This window comes from Chrysemys picta, chromosome 3 (assembly GCF_011386835.1).
Source record: "Chrysemys picta bellii isolate R12L10 chromosome 3, ASM1138683v2, whole genome shotgun sequence".
Classification (NCBI taxonomy): Eukaryota; Metazoa; Chordata; order Testudines; family Emydidae; genus Chrysemys; species Chrysemys picta.
Window position 1 is genome coordinate 68,099,392 of NC_088793.1, and position 22,528 is coordinate 68,121,919.

General features: G+C 41.0%; 2 protein-coding genes across 15 annotated transcripts in view; one reads left to right on the forward strand and one right to left on the reverse strand.

The window, feature by feature from the left end:
- NT5E (5'-nucleotidase ecto) overlaps positions 1–19,883 on the forward strand; it is a 41,856-nt gene extending 21,973 nt beyond the window's left edge. For 2 of the 3 annotated variants that reach the window (XM_005299675.5, XM_065588189.1), the window contains exons 5-9: positions 1,112–1,266; positions 2,940–3,048; positions 4,900–5,049; positions 13,859–14,059; positions 18,672–19,883. In XM_005299675.5, coding sequence (XP_005299732.2) covers positions 1,112–1,266; positions 2,940–3,048; positions 4,900–5,049; positions 13,859–14,059; positions 18,672–18,835 — 779 coding nt within the window. In that variant the 3' untranslated portion in view covers positions 18,836–19,883. The remainder of the gene's footprint in view (positions 1–1,111; positions 1,267–2,939; positions 3,049–4,899; positions 5,050–13,858; positions 14,060–18,671) is intronic. The other variant, XR_010599527.1, reaches the window with a different exon arrangement.
- A 1,139-nt stretch (positions 19,884–21,022) lies between these two features.
- The window catches only part of SNX14 (sorting nexin 14), a 76,355-nt gene continuing 74,849 nt past the window's right edge, over positions 21,023–22,528 (reverse strand). For all 12 annotated transcript variants that reach the window (XR_010599525.1, XR_010599526.1, XR_010599522.1 and 9 more), the window contains one exon: positions 21,023–21,221. Coding sequence is in view for 6 of the 12 variants with exons in the window: in XM_024103032.3 (XP_023958800.2) it covers positions 21,183–21,221 (39 nt within the window). In the remaining 6 variants the exon portion in view is untranslated. The remainder of the gene's footprint in view (positions 21,222–22,528) is intronic.

Below are 22,528 nucleotides of genomic sequence, written 5' to 3' on the forward strand. Positions count from 1 at the left end.
AACCTGGTCCTCTCAAGGCTCACAGGGCCACCCTTTGAATCGTTGGCATCATGCTCTCTACTGCTTCTCTCCCCGTAATAGGTCACCTTCTTGGTGTCAATTACCTCAGCCAGAAAGGTCTCTGAAATCAAAGCTGTGACATCAGATCTCAGGTTTGTAGTGGGTCAGTGCCCCCTTAAACAGTGTTCTCCAAGGACAAGGTCCAGCTGTGCCCCCATCTGCCCTTCCTACCAAAAGTGGTGTCACAATTCCAGAACTAGGATATTTTTCTATGTTTTCTTCCCAAAACCTTACAAGACCCAAGGAGGAATGGTGCCTTCATACGTTGGATATTAGGTGGGCCCTCGCCTTTTACATTGAGAAAACTAAGTCCTTCTGCAAGTCCACCCAACTCTTTGTAGCAATTGTGGAAAGAAGGAGAGGGGTACCCATGTCATTCCAGAGAATCTCATCCTGGATAACCACCTGTATCTGAACTTGCTACAAGCAGGCAAAAGTTCCACCTCCAGTCATAGTCATTGCTCATTCCTCAAGAGCCCAGGCTTAGTTGGCAGCATTCCTTGCACAGGTACCCATCCAGGACATTTGCAGAGCTGCAACCTGGTTGTCTGTTCAGACCTTCACTTCTCACTAAGCCATCACCCAGTGGGCCTGCGATGTGCCGGTTTCAGGAGAGCAGTGTTGCAGTCAGCATGTCCATGAACTCCAAGCCCACCTCCGGGGGTACTGCTTGTGAGTCAACTACCATGTAATGGATATGAACAAGCACTTGAAGAAAAAACGGTTACTAACCTTTTGTAACTGTTGTTCTTCGAGATGTTTCTCATTTCCATTCCATGACCCAACCTCCTGCCCTTCTGTTGGAGTTAGCCGGCAAGAAAGAACTGAAAGGGTGGGGTCGGGGGTGCCCTTTTTACCAATGCATATGCGCATGACTCCAGAGGGTGCTAGTGCCAGCCCAAAAGATGCCACAGAGGGGAAAAGTCTCCAGCAACTGTGCACGCGGTGCGCACGCACCTAGCATGGAATGGTCGTGAGCAACACATTTTGAAGAACAACAGTTACAAAAGGTTAGTAACCATTTTAACCTCATTCTATGCTTCTATTTTAGATAGAGTCTTGAAAGAAGAAGTTGACAAGTGGAAGATACAGCTAAATAATTTTTCTTCCCAAGTGATAGGAAAAACTATAGTTTACCTAAATGGTACAAGTCAGGCATGCCGTTTCCAAGAATGCAACTTGGGAAATTTGATTTGTGATGCCATGGTAAGAAACGACAGACTATAATTTAATCTGAATTAATATTTGAGGGCTTTGGGACAATTCAGCTTTACTGGACTCTCTAGAGAGTTCTATGATTCTTAGGGTTTTGTGTTGCTTTCATGTTAAAGTCTGGTAATAGTGAGATCCCTAGCAGAGTTCATAGAATTCTGAGGCAGCAGTTACTCCTTTTATAAGTGTTTGACATAGAAGATCTACCAGTTCCTGGATAGGTCTGGAATATGTTTAGCTCTCCCTTTTGGACTTGATCCTGAGAGTCTCAAAACTCCCACAATACTCATTAAAGTCAATGAATAGCTCTCAGGAACTCACTGCTATGCAAGTTTCAGGATGAAACTCCTTATGTGGGGCCAGGGCTGTTCTCAATAGAGCAAAAAAGAGAACGGATCAGAAATTGTTCATTTATCCCTGGCACTTGTTGCACAGAGTTGTGTGGATACTACCAACTCTCTAGGAATAGTCATTTGAAATTTTAATCAAATTTGCTTTGATTATTAGTGTAGTGGATGGTGCCCAATATTCACAGAAAGACAATTTCTCATTCATAAACCAGTTTTTATGCTAAAAATTTGCTGAAGAACTAAGGCTCCCAATTAATTTTTAATTCCCATGGCTGCTGTTCATGTCCAAGGAGATTTGAATTAGAGTAAAAAAAATTTTCAACACCATCAAATGCTCCACTAAAATCCCAATACAGTGATGCTGATATCTCTTCCCTTCAACCACTATTTTTGTAATTTACCTGACAAAGATACTAGATTAGTCTGGTAATGTTTATTCTTAAACCAGGCTGATTATTGCCTCATTATTCTATAGCAGTCTTTTGATTCTCTTGCTGAGTGTGTTTTCCATTTACTTTACTAGAGATAAATGCAGGAGGATCTCATTAAGTGAGGGTCTAATTTGGTCCTCTGAGCAACAGGTATATAGATTGCTCTTTACTTTTTGGAAAAATCTGCACTCCATTTGCTTTCCTCCAATCTTCTAGTTCTCTACCTTCCCAGGATTTTTAAGAAGGTTTCAAATATTAAATGCTAGTGATACAGTAAGTTGCTCTGTCAGGTCCCTTAATAATCTTGAAGGCACATCATTAGACTGGTTTATGTGTTTAAATTTTCTAATTATTCCCTTTCAAGGTTTTTATGAACAGCTATATTTAAGGTCTTTCACATTTCCTAGTTTTTGAGAGATGTGTAAGTTATTGTTCTGTATTTCAACGTTTTCTGAAATAACACATCACCCTTTAATTTTCCTTTATGACACTGTCTACGAATCATCCCTTCCCTCATTTAGTTTTGGCTTTAGAGGGTGCAGTTTAGGTTTCTACCTCCTATAATGTCACACTCTGGTTTTCAAAAAATTCCAGAGATCAGAGGAAGAAAAGACTGAGAGAGGCTTATTTTTAAACTTTATCTGTTTGTAAAAATAATAAATAATAAAACTATGGCTGCAGAATTTTTAAAAGTTTGTTCCTTAAAGATAGCTGTAAATGGCATGATTGATTAATTGGTTTTCTCCCTAACTCCTAGGGAGAAATCCAGGCCCACCAACCTGGAAAAAGCTCCCAGAAACTCTGATTTTGTAACTTGTAAAATTCCTGCATCTAGATTAAGCAAAGATTAAAAAGTGGTTAAAAATATTTTATGCTAATGTTACAGATTTACAATAATCTCAAACATCGAGATGAAAATACATGGAATCATGTTTCAATGTGCATCATAAATGGCGGAGGGATACGGTCACCCATTGATGAACACAACAATAATGGTATGTTATCTTGTCTAATGCTGCTTTTTATACTGTTGCCTGTACTTTTACATATTTTGCTATCATGCACTATACCAACTACAAAAGAACAGCTTTTCTGGATTCAGGACTATGGCCCTGATACTGCCAATGCTTATAATTTTTAGTTGATGTCAGTAGTTTCACTGGAACCACTAACATGCATAAAAGTTAAGCACATTGTATACATAACTGATTCTGAAACGCAATCAGAAACAACTAATATCTATATTTCAGTTCTTGAAGGTACACAGTATAGTCCCAGAATTAACAAATTAATTGAGCAAGCACCAATAGAATACTGGAATTTTAAGAATAATGAATAATATTCTCTCAATAGAGCTTATCCATTTTAGTATTCTAGACATAATCAAAATAGAGTTCCACCAACAGATAAAATTGGATCATATAAAAATCTGAAATAGCTTACAGCCATACTACCTCTTGTAAGTCTGGCCTAGACACCTAGGCTGCATCTGCACTGAGGCTATTCTCAACTTCTCCCACTGTTAGTTTAGCACTAATGCAGCTGCAGCTATGCTGGCACTGGTGACCGAACTAGCAGGGTTTGGTCACTGATGTTTTTACCACTATGGCTTGTCATTATGCTCAGAAGAAGTGGAGATGGTATTCTTCACTTCCTGTTCTAAACTTATGTAGGGTGGCTATGTCTGTTAGAAACCTGTTATGTTCTGCCACATAAGTAAGTAAATTCTGTATCCTCTTATGGTGCCATATATTCAGTCTAATATTATAACATCTAAGAACAATTTGTTTTAATTTTGGATAACTCATTTTGTAGGACTACTATAGCAATTGAAAGCAACAGGATAAGCTGGCTAAATTTTGTAAGAACTTCTGTTTTTTCTTGTCCCCAGATTGACAGGTAGCCATTTTCCATTTATCTTCTTTCATATGGCAAGAGAGGTGATAAGCAACATTCAAATAACCCAATTCAGAGTAGTGAGCCAGCAGGTCGCTTGGGAAGTGGCTTGGTGTAAATTCTGAGATGTTGCTGGCAAACAATTGAAGCGAGTATTCATTTACAGTGTGGTCTGTCATTTGCGACTGGTGCCCAGAGTCATTTTGCACCGTTTCCAGGGTAGGTTGAAGCCTGGAAGTACTTTTGTGGAGTTGGCAGTAAGGTGATTGCTTGGGACGTTGGCATTGTCCCAGAATTCTTTCCTGTGTGCCTCAGGATTGCATGACAATGCTTAAGAGCTTTAGCCCAATCCCAAAAAGGCTTGTGATATTTCAGGCATATCTTTGGGAAGTTCTGGAGGTCCTCAACAGTGTCTGTGTCCTTCTCCTTCAGAACTTTTGGAAGATAGTCATACATAGCATGGGACAGACCTCCTACATTAAGTAGGTACACATGTAAAGCTGGTCCTATGGTTCTCTGCTTCTGTCCCAGACAAGGACTCTTGACAGATTTTTGCATTACTAATCCATACCAGGAGATCGACAAACTGACGTCTGGTAGCCTTTTGACAATATTCATTGTGTTCATTATTAATATGTAGCAGAAGCACCACATAAAGGATGTCACCTTGCTCCCATTTCCACTAGTGAAGCTGCAGTGTAGGTGGGTTATGCATATCACAACATAAGCAGAGGTAGAAAATCCTTAGATATGTCTAGCTGGCCAGTTTGGAAAACTGAGATACAGATCAAAAGATGGAGTCTATACTCCTGTACTATTAAATTACATTGCTTCAAATGATACACGGCTTTATAGGTCATGTAGCACACTATTAAGTGATCTTAAACAAGATATGTAAGGTGCTTTATTATGAAGAACATTTGTTTACATAAAGTGGTGTTCTATCCAAGGTACTATTACGATGGAGGACCTGCTAGCTGTGCTGCCATTTGGAAGTACTTTTGATCTGATTGAGTTAAAAGGCTCCACTCTCAAAGAAGCATTTGAGCATGGTGTGCGCAGACATGGACAAGGAACTGGCGAGCTGCTGCAGGTTGGGGGTTAGTTACTCTCCTTTTTTTTTTTTTTAATTATTATTATTCTCTTTCCAATATAGCCATACTTCATGCTGCCCTTGTTGGCATTTATACCTCTGGGGAACCAGCTGCACTGCCCCAAATGGAAATGAAATAAAACTGAAAATACATTTATCTTCATGATAGTTCTATGCACCATTCTGTTGCACAGCTTTTCTCCTCCTTCATCACTAATGAAATCTAGAGGCAGGTCAGTGTTGTTGCTGGAGGCTACAGGACTAACTTCTCCCCCTTTGTTCAGTCTACCAGATTTTTTGCCTCTGGGGATGGAACAAGTTGGCGGTTCAGTTTCCCCCACCATTTTGTTTTTGACTTTATTTTTATTCATTGTTGTGCGGCTGCGACATCAGTCTTCCCCCTCCTCCCCGGATCAGGTAAATAGCAGCATGGTGGCTTCAGCCACCTGCACCTGTTGTTCCCATGCTTCTCTGCAGGACTCCTCTGCCCCCTCAGTCCCTGGCTAAAACTAAGTAATGTTCCCTGCGTGAGGCAGCACTTAGATGCTCTACTGAGGGCAAATTGTGCCCTGCCTGTTCCCAACCAGCTGAGCCCCGCGCTGCCAGATACAGGGCTCAGAGTCAGACCAGCAGCTCAGGTCCCCACCCTGCCCCGAGGAGCCGTGACTCCAATGCAGAAAAGCCTGAGCAGGAGCTTCTGAGCATCTGGGGGGAGAGAAGGACGCTACCCAGCCAGCTCAGGAGGTAGGTTGCTCAACAGACCTGGGCCAGAGGGAGAGACCCCCCTGAAAGGAGCCAAAGTCCCTCCCTGACCCCCGGCTACTGAAGTGGGGCCTCTTCTCCCTGAGGGAAAGAAAAAAGGCTCCTATACTGCTCCCCTGCCTCCCCGTGTGAATTGAGGGATTCTTATGATGTTCAAAGATAAGTCTGGCAAACCCCTCAGGGGTCCCAAAAAGGTAAAGCAAGCATCACCTTTGCAGCGCAGCAGTTAATATTGTCAGTGAACAATGTATGCAATTGTCAGTGGACAATGGATGCAAACAGGAGTTAAACCCTTCCTTTGCCTTCCCCAGGCAGTGTTTGCTGGGGCTTTTCTGCTACACAGAGGCTCTCGAGTGTTCTGTATCATGCTCACCACCTCTTCCCCAATCCTGCAGCATGGCTGGGCCAGCAGAGGAGCTTGTCCTTCCAGGGCAGTCCTGCCTCAGGCTGCAATATAAAGGGAATTGTGGTTGTCTGGCCTTCCACTCACAACCATCACTCTGCCAGGGAAAAGGGCTCAGATTTCACACAGCAGCAGAATGGAATTGTGGCTAATGATCATCAGCCAGAATTTAAACCCTTGCACTGCCCAGAAATGGCTTAGAAGCTGGAAGGTAGGAAAGAGTCTCTCGCTCTCGCCCCTCCCAATGACTGTCTCCACATTAAAGCCTGAGGAGTACTTCAGGCAGTCTGACCAGAAGAGATGAGGATTCCATTCCCAACCACGCTGCACCATCATGGGGTTACAGAGGTGTAAGTGTGAGATCCCTTCCCATGTTCAAAATGATCCTGACTGACTGCTTGACTGCACGGTGGGGAAATGGGCATCCCGGGGATGGGATTTCTAATATGCACTAATGTGCTGCACGTTAACTAGTCCACATATGCCCTGTTAGTGCTCACGAAGAGTTCCCTAGTGTGTGTTAACAGCACTACGTTAAAGCACACTAGGGCACTTCTGGTGTGCACCAGCAGGGTCTACACGGACCAACTAACGTGCACCACATTAGTGCATGTTAGAAATCCTAACCTCGTCATGTCTACATAGGTGTAATGGGCAAGACCTGAGTAAAGACCTGAGTAGTACTAGACTGCTCCTACTTACGTGGGTACTAGCTAGGCTGGAGGAGAAATGCAGGCAGCCTTTCAAACTCTCCTGGACACTTAGCAGGCTATTCCTACAATCAAGATGTGTACCAGTAGCCCTCCTTGGTGGTATGATCTCCCAGACCAGGACAGATAGCAAGCTACCTCCCCCCTCTAACGTCCAGGGCAAGTACCACATATACATCACCAAAGAATCCTCTCTTCTTCCCCCCCCCCCCCAAAAAAAAAAAAACAAACAAACAAAAAACCCTGCAAGACTTTTTCAGTACAGGATGCTAGTGGCTAACAAGGAACTCATTAATTTAGTAAAATACCATATTACATACAGTTTCCCCTGGATACCTCCCTAGTACATCATAAGATCTAAATGTAGACTTCTCATTAAAGCCAAATGTTAAACTAAGTGTTTCCATAAAAACAAATTCCATAAATGTTGGGAGTGTAAGACTGGCTTCAGAAGGTTTGTTACTTCCAAAAAAGGAACAAAAAATGTTAGGAGTGTAAGACTGGCTTCAGAAGGTTTGTTACTTCCAAAAAAGGAACAAAAAATGTTGGGAGTGTAAGACTGGCTTCAGAAGGTTTGTTACTTCCAAAAAAGGAACAAAAAAATGGACAAATAAAAAGCCCCATAGCTCATAAGAGCGATGATGCACTGCTTCAGATGTACCCTTTCAGACCAAACACATTGCATATACTTTACTAAGAAAAGCCTTCCTCATCTAGGGGTATGATCCTTGCTTGGAGTGACATGTCTCAGATTTTGTCCTGGACAAACTCTTGATGTGATTTGTGATGAGCAATGGCTTCTAACTCTCTGGCTACAAGGAATCCATGTTATGCCCATGAATAGCTATTACTCATCCTAAACAGATATCTTGTGCATCCCAATTTCCAGATGAGGAGTTGTTTGTGGAGGCGGAGAAATTAGTAGCTGAGAGATCAGAGGTCTCAACCCTCACTATCAAAACCAGCGTAAAAAATCCATTGGTTGTTACCAATACCAAGGGTATCCAAGAAGGGATTATTCCTCTAGCAGAAGAAAAATCTGGAGTAGGGCTGGAATTATGAATAATATTAGAAATTCATATTAATAATATGAGATCACCAGACACTAATTTAACCATAAATTCCTATATTAAGTACAAAGGCAAAATGGTATTTTATACAATTGCTCTAAACATGCCTAACAGCCTGAAAATAAAGTCACTACACCCAATACAGTAACAAAGTATTCATGGCCATGATCATTATACTTACAAGTAGGCCAGGCCTAGGGAAAGCTATCTCATTTGGGCAGATCAGGTAGGGTCTAACAAAGAACCCTCAAATTCAAAGCTCTTTTTATACCTTTTAACAAACAAGCGATGTCATTGCCAATTACTGACTTCAGCTAAAAAACCAATTTGAGACAATTGCTTCTTTGTTCCAGTCTTAATTCAGATAAGATTTACAATCACCTTTCTTCCCAAGGCCTTTCTGGCCAATAGTTTTCCATTGCACCTGGCTTCAGATAGGTTCTACTTTTAAAATAATACTGGGAACATTATTTATGTTGGCTCCTTTTTAGACAGATTTCCTTTGTCTTATTTAAAACCATCTGCAGTCACCCTTATCAGCCAGAGGTCTTCTTTTTAGAAGCGTCCCCTTATCTCAGTTATTCTTTGAGCTAGATATCCTATCTACTTCATTTCTTCTGGCCTTATAACTCATTGTTTTCAAGGCCTCCCTTCTGCTTGTGAGTCAGGGCCTTTCTTTGCAACACGCATCTATTTCCTTAACCAAGCTTAAGCTGACACATTCTTTAATTTCATATTTATGCTACAAACAGAAACTTCCAAGGAAACCTAAGTAAGTTTTCTTTCAAACCAACAAAATCCTCAGCATGACGGGGAGGGGAGGTGCATTTGTGTACAAGAGCTTACAGTTCCACCACAAGATTCTTCCTTCTGATTCACCCTCTGCATCCTGAGTCTTAAGTGGCAGGTAGTAGTCAGAGTAAAGCACAGGTCGCACATTAATCCTGTATCCCTGCATAGCTAGCATGCCAATCAGTACCTTGTGCAGGGAAATAGTCTATCAGAAACGGTGATGGGGATGGTCAGGCCTAGCAGTCAGAGCTGTGGCAGCAGCCAGAGCCAGGATCAGGAGTCCAGAGCAGGGTTGGAACAAGGTGAGAGTAAGAGCAAGGCAGGGACAGGATGAGGAACAAGCCTGGAGCAGGCTATGACTTGTGGATTCTGTTTCCGCTATCAGGTAGAGAAGAGTTCCAACTCATGAATCACCAAACCAGCTCCAGGCATGTGGCTTGGCTGGAACCTAGCACAGGAGTGATTCATCTATGCATGTGGTTTAATCAGGCTCTGGTTCAGGGATGACTCATAGAATATCAGGGTTGGAAGAGACCTCAGGAGATCATCTACTCCAACCCCCTGCTCAAAGCAGGACCAATCCCCAGACAGATTTTTGCCTCATATCCCTAAATGGCCCCCTCAGGGATTGAACTCACAACCCTGGGTTTAGCAGGCCAATGTTCAAACCACTGAGCTATCCCTCCCCTTACACAGACTCAGTCATAACTGGAAAGCTGCTGAAAAGGATTCATAGCTACAGGTCCTTCAAAATCCAGAAGAGCTTTTGATCCCAATGCAGAGAATTGCTCACCCAGATTTCAAAACAGACATGGCTCTGGCTGTAATTTTATCATAACGGTAAAGATTTGCAAAGATACAAGACTTTGCATCAGTCACTTCCTGAGGGGGTCATCAGCAGCCAGTTGTCTCCAATGAGTAGGATTGCTGGTATCGTGCATCAGTTCTATCCCCTGAGCAGGTTTCTGAAAATGTGCCTGCAGAAATTCTTTCTGGGAGCCTAGAAACATGCAATTGATGCAGTGGAAAATGAGGTGTCATTTTGAGATCACATCTGAAGGCCCCTTTGTGCGCAGATGGGTGCAAACAACATGCTAAGAGTTAACCCAATTTTCACTCTAGACCTTGCATACTCACTCTGGAAGCAAGCCTGACTGGAGAGCAGATTTGGAAGACAGACTTCCAAAAGCACAGAGTACACATCCCTTTACTTCCCTTTGACAGCACTATCACGATGTGTCTGGACAAAAAACTAAAAAGCACAAACATAGGCACATGGAATTGGACCAATAGTCCATTAAGTCCATTAAGGTCTATGACAGTGTGACAGTGGCTAGTACCAGCTGCATCAGTAGAAGGTGCAAGAGACCACCTACCAGGCAATCACAGAGAAGTCACCTACTACCTTCCATTCAAGGTTGTCTTATGATTGATTGATTGTATCCCTTCCAAAACCAGGGAGTAACCAGAGCTCAAAGTTTCTCTGTGGGAATGGAAATAATGTCCTGGTTAGAAAACAATCCGCTGCCTTTCAAGACAGTTTACATAAAGATAAAGGAAGAGCTGGAGGTCTCCACTGGCCCAGAAGGCACTTTGGACTTGCTAGATAGTCAAGGACCCCACATTGTACCTGCTGAAGAGACCAAATCTCTTGAAGCAGAGATTCCTTCATTCAGACCAGGAACACCTACAGTTAACAGCCTGGGCATTGGCAGAAAAGTGTAGTTCAGCATGGATTCTCCATTACAATTTGGTATCTTGACAGAACTCAGCCAGGAAGTCTCATGTATTGATCTGGCCAAATGTATGTTTCTAGTGCAAGGGGAAGCAGCAGAAACTGCCTCTTTGTGCAGTGCCAAGAACATCGGGATCCTAACCTCTAGATGCTATTGTGATACAAAGTCCTGGTGATCTGAGTTACATTAGGGTTTCATCAGGATGACGGGTTGGAGTCCTACATCCCAAGCACCATAAAAACAGGTACCAGCCCTAGTGGCATTCTGTAGGTAGGCTCACCGGATGCTCCATTTGAGTATCATCAGATGCCAAAATGAGTCAATGACAGATTAGACAGGTCCTGTGGCTGGTTTTTCTAATTGCCATTACCTCTGAAAGGCAAGCTTTGGAATTAGTTCCTCAATCTATACAAGAACCACACTGATGTTGTCATGAGGAAAAGGTTATTCTTATAACTCCAGAATCTTTTCTATTCAAGGTAAGTTCTTTCCACAATTTCTGGGAGATAGTGCCATCATTTTGGCCATCCAAAATGCCAGGGCATTAGGGCCTCAAGTTTGCCACAGGCAGGCCATTAAATTCTGCACCAGTTGGCATGCTGGGCATCTGGGAAACTATTCACAGAAGTCCCAGTGGGCACCGGAGAATACGTGTCTGAGCCTCATCTGAGGAAGACGTGCAAAGTAAGTTTCCATTCCTCTACCACGGCATCCTTTGGTAGGAAGGTGCTACTAGGTTGATTTCCATGTAACTTGTTAGCTTACAAATCTCTTGCTTTATATGGTGTCAAGGTTCCTTCCCCACTCTGAACTTTAGGGTACAGATGTGGGGGACCTGCATGAGAAGCTCTAAGCTCAATTAACAGCTTAGATCTGGTCTGGCTGCCACCACTCCCAAGTACTAATTCCCTTCCCTGGGTAGCCTTGAGAGACTCTTCACCAATTCCCTGGTGAACACAGATCCAACCTCTTGGATTTTAAAACAAGGAGAAATTAACCATCCCCCCTCCTTTCTCCCACCAACTCCTGGTGGACCCAGATCCAACCCCCTTGGATCTTAAAACAAGGAAAAATCAATAGGTATTAAGAAAAAAGGTTTTTAATTAAAGAAAAGAAAGGTAAAAGAAAACCCTCTGGGAGAGATTAGCATACCAGCTACTCTCACAGACAACAGATTCCAAACACAGAGGATGTTCGCCTGGGCAAAACCTTAGTTACACACACAAAAATACCCAAATACCCAATTTGATTCTTCCTCTAATTGCACAAGACAGGTTACAAAGAAATAAACATAAACCTATTTATTTCCTTCCCTAATACTCACTACTTAATAAGATGCTGAATTCAGGAGCTTTCCCACTCCAGTCAAAATGAAACTTACACAGACGAAGGGAACTTCCCTCCTTCCCTTTGAACCATCTTGTCCTCCCATTGGTTTCTCTGGTCAGGTGTCAGCTAGGCTAGGTGAACTTCTTAACCCTTTACAGGTAAAAGAGGCATTAACCCTTAACTATCTGTTTATGACATATGGTAAGAGCATCCAGTCCTGCCTATTATTCTATGTAATAAGGATGAGCAGAGTTTTTTTTGTTTGTTTGTTTTTTTATTATTCCTAAGAATGGGGGTTAGACTAGATGACCCTTGTGGTCCCTTCTAACCCTATGATTCCCTCCCCCCACTTCTAGGATTTACTACTTGCTACTTCCCATTAGTGATGAATGAGGACAGAAGCTGTGAAACAGAATAAGAAACTTCTTACCAGATAGTTTTTTCTGTTAGCAGCTTTTCTCTGAAATCAACCTGTCTTGCTAGTCTGGTAAATGACCAGAATACAAAATTGAAAATTTTCTCTGAAGGGCAACTTGGACATATATTGTCTTAAAGTTCATTAATACACTATATCAAGTTGTTCTCTTAATGCTAATAATAGGTTGTTGGAGCATTTCTCTAGCTTTGGAACAACTCTTCAGGTGGCCTGAGCTGACGGGCAGGGCTTAGTTCTAGGGCCTCCAGCAACAACACTGGACCACCTCCAAATACTATAGGTGGGGGACATTAACCCATTAGTAATGAATGAGGATAGAAACTACTAACAGAAAGAGAATGACCAGGTAAGAAACATCTCATTCATGTCTGTTCATGTAAGAACGTTTTTAACCAGCCTGAGGAGACATGCAGGAGCAGCTGCACCAGATTCTGTAATACAGCTTGTACTGTAGCAGTTCCAGAGCAGTGGGTAGGGCACTCCCCTTTATTTCAATAATCTGTTTGTTATAGCAATGGCTTGACTGGCACTTTTGACTAATTAGGGTACCTGCCTCTAAGGAAGGTAAAATAACATTCTGCTTAAAATTGACCTAGAGAGGTGTGTCTGGCTTCCCTGCAGACTCCTATTTCCTGATTCCTGTTTTCAATCCTCTGGTAAAAAAACTGCGCTAAATCAGTCCAGTGGATAACCTCAACTGTCCTTTCTCTCTGGCCAGTTTGTCACCAGTGTCACTGTGCTATGATCTGACTGTGAGGTACCCTCATAACTATATTGATTGGATTACTAATCCTTTTGAAGGGAGTTGTTTCCTGTACTCGACTGGTGATTATCTTGACCTGTTTGTACTTCCTTTAATGCTAGCTCTACTGCACGTTCATGCTGTTGCCCTCAAATTAAGAGACACCTTAATGTAATTGCATGGTTGGTAGGTTTCATTGTCTGGCTCTGCATTTTAATACTGTATTAATGAGTTATGGCCCGAGTTATACCATCACTACTTAAACTTCCATACATAGTGTACAAGGAGGCCAAGAAGTCCATAGAGCCTAGATTGATTTGAGTTAGTAGCTACAGTATAAAAAAGAATGAAGAACATAGCCACGATCTGTAATAACCATGTGATGGCACATTCCTTCATACTAGCTCATTTCAACCAGTAAGATAATAGTATGTAAACAAATGGATGACAAGGAGGCAGACTAGGAATATGGTGAAGAGGGGAGGTCTCTGACCTCCAATATCATAATCCCACCCACTCCCCAATGAACTGTTTGTGTGTGTCAGCAGCCAGGAGGGAACCGGGAAAAGAAAAAGGGTATGGAGCTTGAGATGGGATGCTCCCTCTGTTCTCACAGTTCTAGTAACCATGAATTTTCTGGAGTAAAGAGTAAGAGCTGTTTTGTGTGTAAGAGGGGGACAGGGCAGAAAGCTATTTACAATAAGAATGTTCTCTTTCAAAAGTCAAGCCTAATTCTCACATGCGGAAGTGTAGAGTGTCAGTTTAATGATTTTATGGATCTCAGGTGCTCAATTGGAGCTATTTAAAGTGATGTCTAAAAATGTGTTTTCTCCTAGGCATTCACGTGGTCTACGATCTTTCCAGACCACCAGGAAGCAGAGTTGTCAGCATAGAAGTTCTTTGCACGGCCTGTAGAGTACCAGCCTATGTACCACTCCAAATGGATGAAACGTACAAAGTGATTCTTCCTTCTTTTCTGCAGCAGGGAGGAGATGGATATTCTATGCTAAAAAATAAATCACTGAGTCACAATCAGGGTAAGCATAGACACTCCATATTGAATATGTAGCAAGCTATTAGCCATGTAGTGGACATCAAAGACTAACATCCCCCTAGTTTTAAGAATGTTAAAGATGTTGCTATAATACGAGACCTCACAATTTCATCTTAAATAGAATCGATATAATTTGCTTTGAGTCGCTGAACACTCAGGGCTAATCATCCTGATTTAACTCCGTATCTTTCAGTTGATAATTGTTAGGCCTGATCCTGAGAGAAACTAAGCGCCTGCAACTTCCATTGAAATCAGCATTTTTCAGAATCAGGTTCTCTGGCTGCATGTAACAGCTTAGACTAGCACAGAGCAGGAACCAGTGTCACTAACGTATCATTTTAAGGAAACGAGCAGAAGCATGCCAGAGGGGCCACCGGTGGGATCTGCAATAAGTACGTCGTGCACAATAATAAATGAAAAGAGTGGCTGCTTTCATCTACACCTCAAACATGCTACACGTCAAACGTGCCTACACCTCAACCATGCTACCCACTTAAAATATACTTGCTCAAGTAGCTTTTACCAAAAAGGTTCGTCTAAAATCTAAAGGAGAGTCAGTGTCGTGTGTGGATCACCAAAGCTGCATCGCCAGATACTGAGGTATCCACTGGACAACATGGAAACAGGTTATAGAAAGGGAAAAAAAATCCTTATTCTGTACAAAATAGAGCCAGCATTTTAAAAGCTAGCGCTGCGTCTTTTGCTCCTATTGGAGCCCTGTATCAGATTATGACTAGTCATGAGCGAGTATATAGCATCAACATGCAACTGATGGTACAAGAATAAAAGCCAAGCCAGCACCAGAGGGAAAGAAAATGAATGGATTTTTCTAACGCCATTTTAAGAATACTTAAAACAGCATTTAAGTGTTTAGCAAGTACAATACTCTGCCCTGTATAGCTGCCATCCAAATCTGTTGGAAGAAAAACTTTTAAAGGATTTCATGTTTAATATATATAGTTAATAGCCACTTGTTTATTCAAATTCATTTCTGAAGATACACAAAGGACAGAGCCTCCCATAAAACAGAGTACCCTGTAAAGGCATGCTTCGAGATCTAGCACAAGTTTTCATTTGGTCTGTAATGTTACCTGACTTTGATGGGTCTCCCATTTCCAGACTGGCTACTGTCCTGTTAGCTCAGTCCACAAAAATATAAAGAAAGTTCCCTTTTGGTCTTCAACAAAAGGTGATGCCATTTTAGATTTGGTAGGGGTGAGTAGTGAGGATCTCATAGAAGAACTGATCATAGAGGACATCTTTGTTTTGAGTGATCATGAGCTAATTCAATTTAAACTAAGTGGAAGGATAAACAAAAATAGATCTGCAACAAGGGTCCTTGATTTCACCTGAAGGGAACTGTTTAGGGAAGTGGACTGGACTGAAGAACTAAAAGAGCTGAATGTGGAGGAGGCTTTGAATTACTTAAGTCCAAAGCTGTAGAAACTATCTGAAGCCTGCATCCCAAACAAGGGGAAAAATTCGTAGGGAAGGGTTGCAGACCAAGCTGGCTGAGTATTTCAAACAGGTGATTAAGAGAAAGCAGAAGGCCTGCAAGAAATGGAAGCAGGGAGGGATCAGTAATGAAAGCTACTTTTTGGAGGTCAGAAAGTGTAGGGATAAAGTAAGAGCTGCCCAAAGCCAAGCAGAGTTGGACTTTGCAAAGGAAATTAAAACCGATAGTAAAAGGTTCTATAGCCATATAAGTAAGGGAAGAAGAAGTGGGATTGCTGAGAAGGGGGTGGAGATGAGATTATCTAGGCATGGTCCAACACTTAAACAAATACTTTGCCTCCGTTTTTAATGAGGCTAATGAAGAGCTTGGGGTAGTGGCAGGGTGGCTAATGGCAATGAGGATATGGAGGTAGAAATTACACATCTAAGGTGGAAGTTAAACTCAAATAGCTTAATGGGGCTAAATTGAGGGGCCTGGATAAGCTCCATCCAAGAATATTAAAGGAACTGGCACATGAAATTGCAAGTCCAATAGCAAGGTTTTTAATGAATGTGTAAACTCATTAGTCATACCCTATGTCTGGAGAATTGCTAATATAGATCCTATTTTTAAGAAAGGGGGGGAAATGTGATCTAGGAAATTACAGGCCTGTTAGTTTGACCTCAGTTGTATTCAAGGTCTTGGAACAAATTTTGAGAGAGAAAGTAGTTAAGGACATAGAGGTGAACGATAATTGGGATAAAATACAACATGGTTTTACACAAAGTAGATCATGCCAGAGCAACCGGATCTCCTGTTTTTTTAGACAATAGAAATGCAACAGATTCTATCTACCTGGATTTCACTAAGGCATTCGATACAGTTTCACATGAGAAATTATTAAATTGGAGAAGATGGGGATTAATATGAGACTTGAAAGGTGGATAAGACATTGGTTAAAGGGGAGATTACAATGGGTCATACTGAAAGGTGAACTGTCAGGTTGGAGGGAGGTTACTAGCGGAGTTCCTCAAGGAGCGGTCTTGGGATCAATCTTATTTAACATTTTTTATTACTGACTTTGGCATAAAAAGTGAGGTAATAAAATTTGTGGATGACACAAAGGTGGGAGATATTGTTAATATGGGGGAGGACTGTAATATCATACAAGATCTGGATGACCTTGTAAACTAGAGTAATAAAAATGAGATGAAATTTAATAGTACAAAGTGCAAGATCATGCATTTAGGGACTAACAAGAAGAATTTTTGCTATAAGCTAGGGACTTATGTCAGTTGGAAATGACAGAGGAGGAGAAAGATGTGGGTGTATTGGTTGATCACAGGATGACTATGAGCTGTCAATGTGATGTGGCTGAGAAAAAGACTAATGCAATCCTATGACGCATCAAGTGAAGTATTTCCAGTAGAGACAGGGAAGTGATACCTCATCTGGAATACTATGTGCAGTTCTGGTCACCCATGTTTAAGAAGGATGAATTCAAATTGGAACAGCTGCAGAGAAGGGCTACTCAGATTATCTGAGGAATGGAAAACCTACTTTGAGGGGAGACTCAAAGAGTTTGGCTTGTTTAGCCTAGCCAAAAGAAGGCTGAGGGGAGAGATGATTGCTCTCTATAAATACACCAGAGGGATAAATACCAGGGTGGGAGAGGACTTGTTTAAGTTAAGCACCAGTGTAGACACAAGAACAAATGGGATATAAATTGGCCATCAACAAGTTTAAGATTGAAATTAGGTGAAGGTTTCTAACCGTCAGAGGGGTGATGTTCTGGAGCCACCTCCTAAGGGGAGCAGTGAGGGCAAAAACCCTGCAAAACTTAGCTTGATAGTTTTATGGAGGGACTGGTATGACAGGACTGCCTGCAATGGCATGTGGCCTATTGGCAACTGCCAGTAGCAAAAATCCCCAATGGGTGGATCTGGGACAGTAGATGGGGAGAGCTCTGAGTTACTACAGAGAATTCTTTCCCAGGTGTCTGACTGGTGGGTCTTGCTCACATGCTCAGGGTTTAACTGATTACTGTATTTGGGTAGGGAAGGAATTTTCCCCCGAGTCAGATTGGCAGAGACCTGGGAGTTTTTCACCTTCCTCTTCAGCATAGAGCCTGGCTCACATGCAGGTTTAAACTAGTGTAAATGGTGGAGTCTCTGTAACTTGAAGTCTTTAAACCATGATTTGAGGACTTCAGTAACTCAGTCAGAGGCTAGGGGTCTATTAGATGGGTGGGGTGAGGGTCTGTAGCCCACAATGTGCAAGAGTTCAGTGGTGGTCCTTTCTGACCTTAGTCTGAGAGTCTATGGTTATCGCGTCCCTCACAGATGGGATCTTTTGAGCCAGAGCTATTTCAAAGTCAGTTAATCTATAGTGCCTTTATCTTCATTAGGTGAATATATTTTGCATAGTTACCACTTCTTTTGTAATGTTAAAACAACTCCCAGTAAAAACCTATGCAGAAATAAATTAACATACTGATGGAAAATTCACATGGAGTCTGTGTGCACAAGGAAGCACACAGTTCCTAACCATACTAAAGATGTAACACTGGAAAGGTACAGTGCATAACCTCTCAGCTATACATACCTGTTACCTGCATAACAAAGCACAGTGTCAGAGAATCGTTTGGAAATGGGACTCTGGATCCCTGTGTATGTAAACATGCTAGATATGCACTAGTAACCCTACAAAGATAAACCAAAGTAACTATGGCAAGGGCAATGCTTTTCCCAATAAACTTTCAGCTGCCCACTGTGACATTCTGGAAAAAACTTTTCACAATAGTTGAATTGTTCTAGCTCTCCATCCCCGTAAAAGACACATTTATAATCCATTGTGATTTCCCCAGTCCCTTGATGTCATAAACCAGTGGTTTGCAACCCTAAAAATTTTCAAATGGAGGAGTGGACCCCTTTGGAAATCTTAGACATAGTCTGTGGACCCCCAGGGGTCTGCAGACCACAGGTTGAAAACCACTGTCATAAATAATTGTGCTCTCCTGAATATGAAAATGTAGTAGAAAGCAATTCCTTCTTCAAGGGAAATTAGTTTAAAATGAGACTCAAGAATACAAAGTTTGGGGGTGCTATTTAACATTACTATTAATTTCACAATATATATAAAAAAACTTCTGTTTATTTAGGTGATCTTGATGTTGAAGTAGTTTCCAGTTACATCTCTAGAATGGGACCTGTTTTTCCAGCAGTTGAAGGACGAGTGAAGTTTTCTGCAGGAAATTTCATCCAAGGAAGTATTACACTGATTGCTGGCTTATTCACTGTGACATTCCTGCACTTCATTTTTTAATTCTTATTTGCGATGCTTTTAGACTGCTGCTAGAAAGCCTGCTCCCCTGCCCTTTGCCTGCACCTCCCAGCACATGTTTAAACAGGTCCTAGGTCTTGGCATACATTCAGTAATTATAGTGGAGACCAGCTCTCTTTAAAACATGGCTCTTCTAAATGCTGTATTATGTGCTTGGTTGCCTTGAAATTTGGTGTGCTTTGTAGGGGTTTGAGGTAGGAATATTGATCCAAATCTGGGGTCACTTGACTAAGGGCTTCCTGAGATGTATCTCTCTGGGGAACAAACAAAACAGTTTTGCTGAAGGTTGACATATTCTAACAGGTTTTTTTGCCCAGATCTGGGTATCAAAGCTTGGCTCTAAAAAAAAGCTGTGAAGCATACTATACAGAATGATGGGGCATTTTGGCAGGTAGTAGGTTTCCAAATTTGATACAGCAGGTTTAATTGCACTTCCTTGATGTTTCTACCCTCAAACTCAAGTTCCAAAGAGCAAAGCATTAAAGGAAAAACATCTTATTCCACCGAGAAATATATTGTATTCTATAGAAATATTTACAAGCACATATCCGTGTAAAATTTTCCCTCCAACTCTTCCCATGCACACTGAAACCGTGAAATCAACAAATCTTTTTTTCAGTAGTGTAAGTAAATTCCTTATAGATGCATTACTACTTTCCTCTGTCGCCTGTGCAGGGTTGAAAACTTAAATGTGAAAACAGTATCCAGTTTTTAATCACACTTATCTTGGCTACATCAGTGCCTGAGATAATTTGCCCCCTCTAATAGAGATTGGTTTAAACACTGAAGCACACTCAGCTCCTCTTCCACTAGGAGATTAAGACTGCCACATTATTAGAAAGGTGGGTTCCTAGGACATTGCAGAGTTTTTGGATTTCACATACCATCTCAAAAGTATGCTGTACTTATTCCTTGAACAGGTACTCTCTTTTTATAGAGGCAGCAACTTCCACTTGTAGATAAGAAAATGTCAGAGGCAAAGACTTCCAGCAGAATAAAAGTTAGTCTGATTAACAGATTTTTTTTTTTTGTCTGTTTAAAAAACACGAAACAGCAAAAGGTTACACCTATGGGCCAAGAAGCATACCTTGTAGATAGCTTCAGCTGGAATTCGACTGTATCCTTCAAGTTATCCAGTGAGGTGGATCTGGCCAGCAGAATTAACATTTTAGCTATCTTTGTGCAAAAGGGAGGAGGGAGTAAATGGGACGGGGGATATAAAAATTGAGACTCACAGGTTCACTCTTAACAGAGTTTCAGATTTGTGTACTTGTTTTAAGCTTCTTGTTAGAATACAAAGCTCTCTTATTTGGTGTTGACATTTTCTGAAAGTGCTGCCCAGAAGCATCTGTAAAAAGGTATAGCATGGATATGTAATATGTAACTACATAAGTAAAACTACTTTAAAAAAGAATTGTCGATGGGTTTTCTAATGGGTAGTTTGAAGGGGGAAAAAAAGCTTAAAATGTATGGGTAGGAAATCTCAACATGGAAAGTTTCTTTAAACATTCTATTAAGAACAGATTGGGGTTCCCCCTCCAGTTTTTTAGTCCTCTAAGGAAGACTCTGGCAAGACTTCGTATTTGTGATATTTCTAAAGTAAAAAGAGCAAAAAAAAGTAACCTAATTATTTCTGAAGTGCTTCATGCTTCAGCATCAGTTGCTAGATAAACTGAACACTTTAATGATCATTAGCTCCCTGTTCTCTACAATGTGTAAGTACTTTTCATGCTAACAAAGTATGAAAGGCCAAAAACTAAATAAGCTTTGAGATAATGATTTACTTGCAACAGATTCAATTTCTTCACTGTCTATGAAAAAAAGGGACATGGAGATTTATTTTGGGGAAATTTTTAGCAATATTTTACCATCTTACTCTAGCAAAGCTAAGTTTATATACAGCAGCCACCTCCCCACAAAAATCTTCCTAATTCCAGAGTTTTTCAAAATATCCTTTCAGGAAGATGACCCCTTTGTTTTTAGCAGTACACATTTAGGTTTGGTCTTCTACAGGTCTGCTTTTCAATGTACAATAAACATTACCATATTCTCTCCTACACTGACAATTTTTTGTAAAATGAATATTGTGTCTATTAGCAATAGTTACACTTTTGAGGAGAAGGGTAACAAGTTCAAATAGCGGACAAAGTTCTTTAATTTCAATCAGTATTAAATTTGAATTAAACTTTATTAGGGAAACAGATCTTCAGAAGTTAAATTTCACTGTTATTTACAAGAAAATATACAATTCAAGACTAAAATGTTTCACATCCATTAAATTAGTGCACTGCAGTCATTTTCCTTTTCGTGTTCATCCAAGCTCCTGCTTTTACATCCAAGATGATACAGAGGTAGCTTCCTTCTGAACCTATTATAAGTAGTAATTGAGAAAAAAATTTGCACTGTAATTTACTGAAGTATGGAAATATATATTTACATAAACAATCACAATGAACAAAATATTTTAAACATATATTAGAAACCATCATAATAAATATGGAGGTCCAGAAATTAAAGGATAATGTTCATAATTTTTCCCCCACTGTGCCTTAAATCAGGAAATGTCCTTTCTTTGTAGCTCCTGCTGTTCCCAACCTTTAAACCAGCTTTTCTGAACACAATCCTATGATCTAGAATCCCTCATTCTGAAATGAAATCTTTAGTCTTTACTCTCATTTCTCTTCATCCCCTGCTGTGATTTCTTCCTCCCTCTATCATCCCAGCTCACCACCACAGGGTTTCCAGGAGATTAGATGTACATTGGGTTTGAGACTGAGTTTATAGAATGGCATTTTACTGCTCTTCTAAAGACAGCTCTTATATAATCTATTTATGAATGTTTCATTTGGGTGTTAAGTCCAGTACATCTGAATTGATTAAATGTATACTGGTAATGACAAGTCTAATTAAATAAGAATCCAATATGTCAGACAGGAAGATTAATGGCTGAAAAGGGAACAGAAGGGCTAGAAAAAACAAAGATATAAACTTGAAGACTGGACTTATTTCATAGCACCAGTTAAGAACTGGGTTATTTACCAAATACTGTATGTAAACAAGCTATGGCTTTACAGCATAATAGCTCATTTTAAACTAGGTTCAAAGGGGGCAGGTGACAAAAGTCCCAAGTAGGCATAAAAAAAAGGCAACAAACAGAGAGCTAGATGTTGGGGGAGGAGGGATAGGGGCAAAATGGAAAATTACAACCAGGTCAATAGGAGCAACAAGAGGAAAAAGAGCAGGGGAATGTGCTCAACATCGTGGGATGACTATACACAAATGCAAGAACGTGGGGAATAAATAGGAAGAACTGGAAGTAGTAGTACACATATTATGACTTAATTGGCATCACTGATAAGTCTTGGTGGGATAAACCTCATGATTGGAATATTGGTATAGAAGAGTAGAGCTTGTTCAGGAAGGACAGGCAGGGAAAAAAGGGAGAAGGTGTTGCATTATACATCAAGAACATATACACTTGTTCTGAAGTCCAGAAGTAGGTCAGATGCAGACCAGCTGAAAGTTTCTAGGTGAAGATAAGCAGGGGTGGAGGGGAAACAAGAGTGATGTCATGGTAGGGGTCACTATAGACCACCAAATCAGGCAGAGGAGGTGGATGAGGCATTTCTACAACAAGTGACAGCAATATCCAGAATCCAAGACCCCTGGTAATAA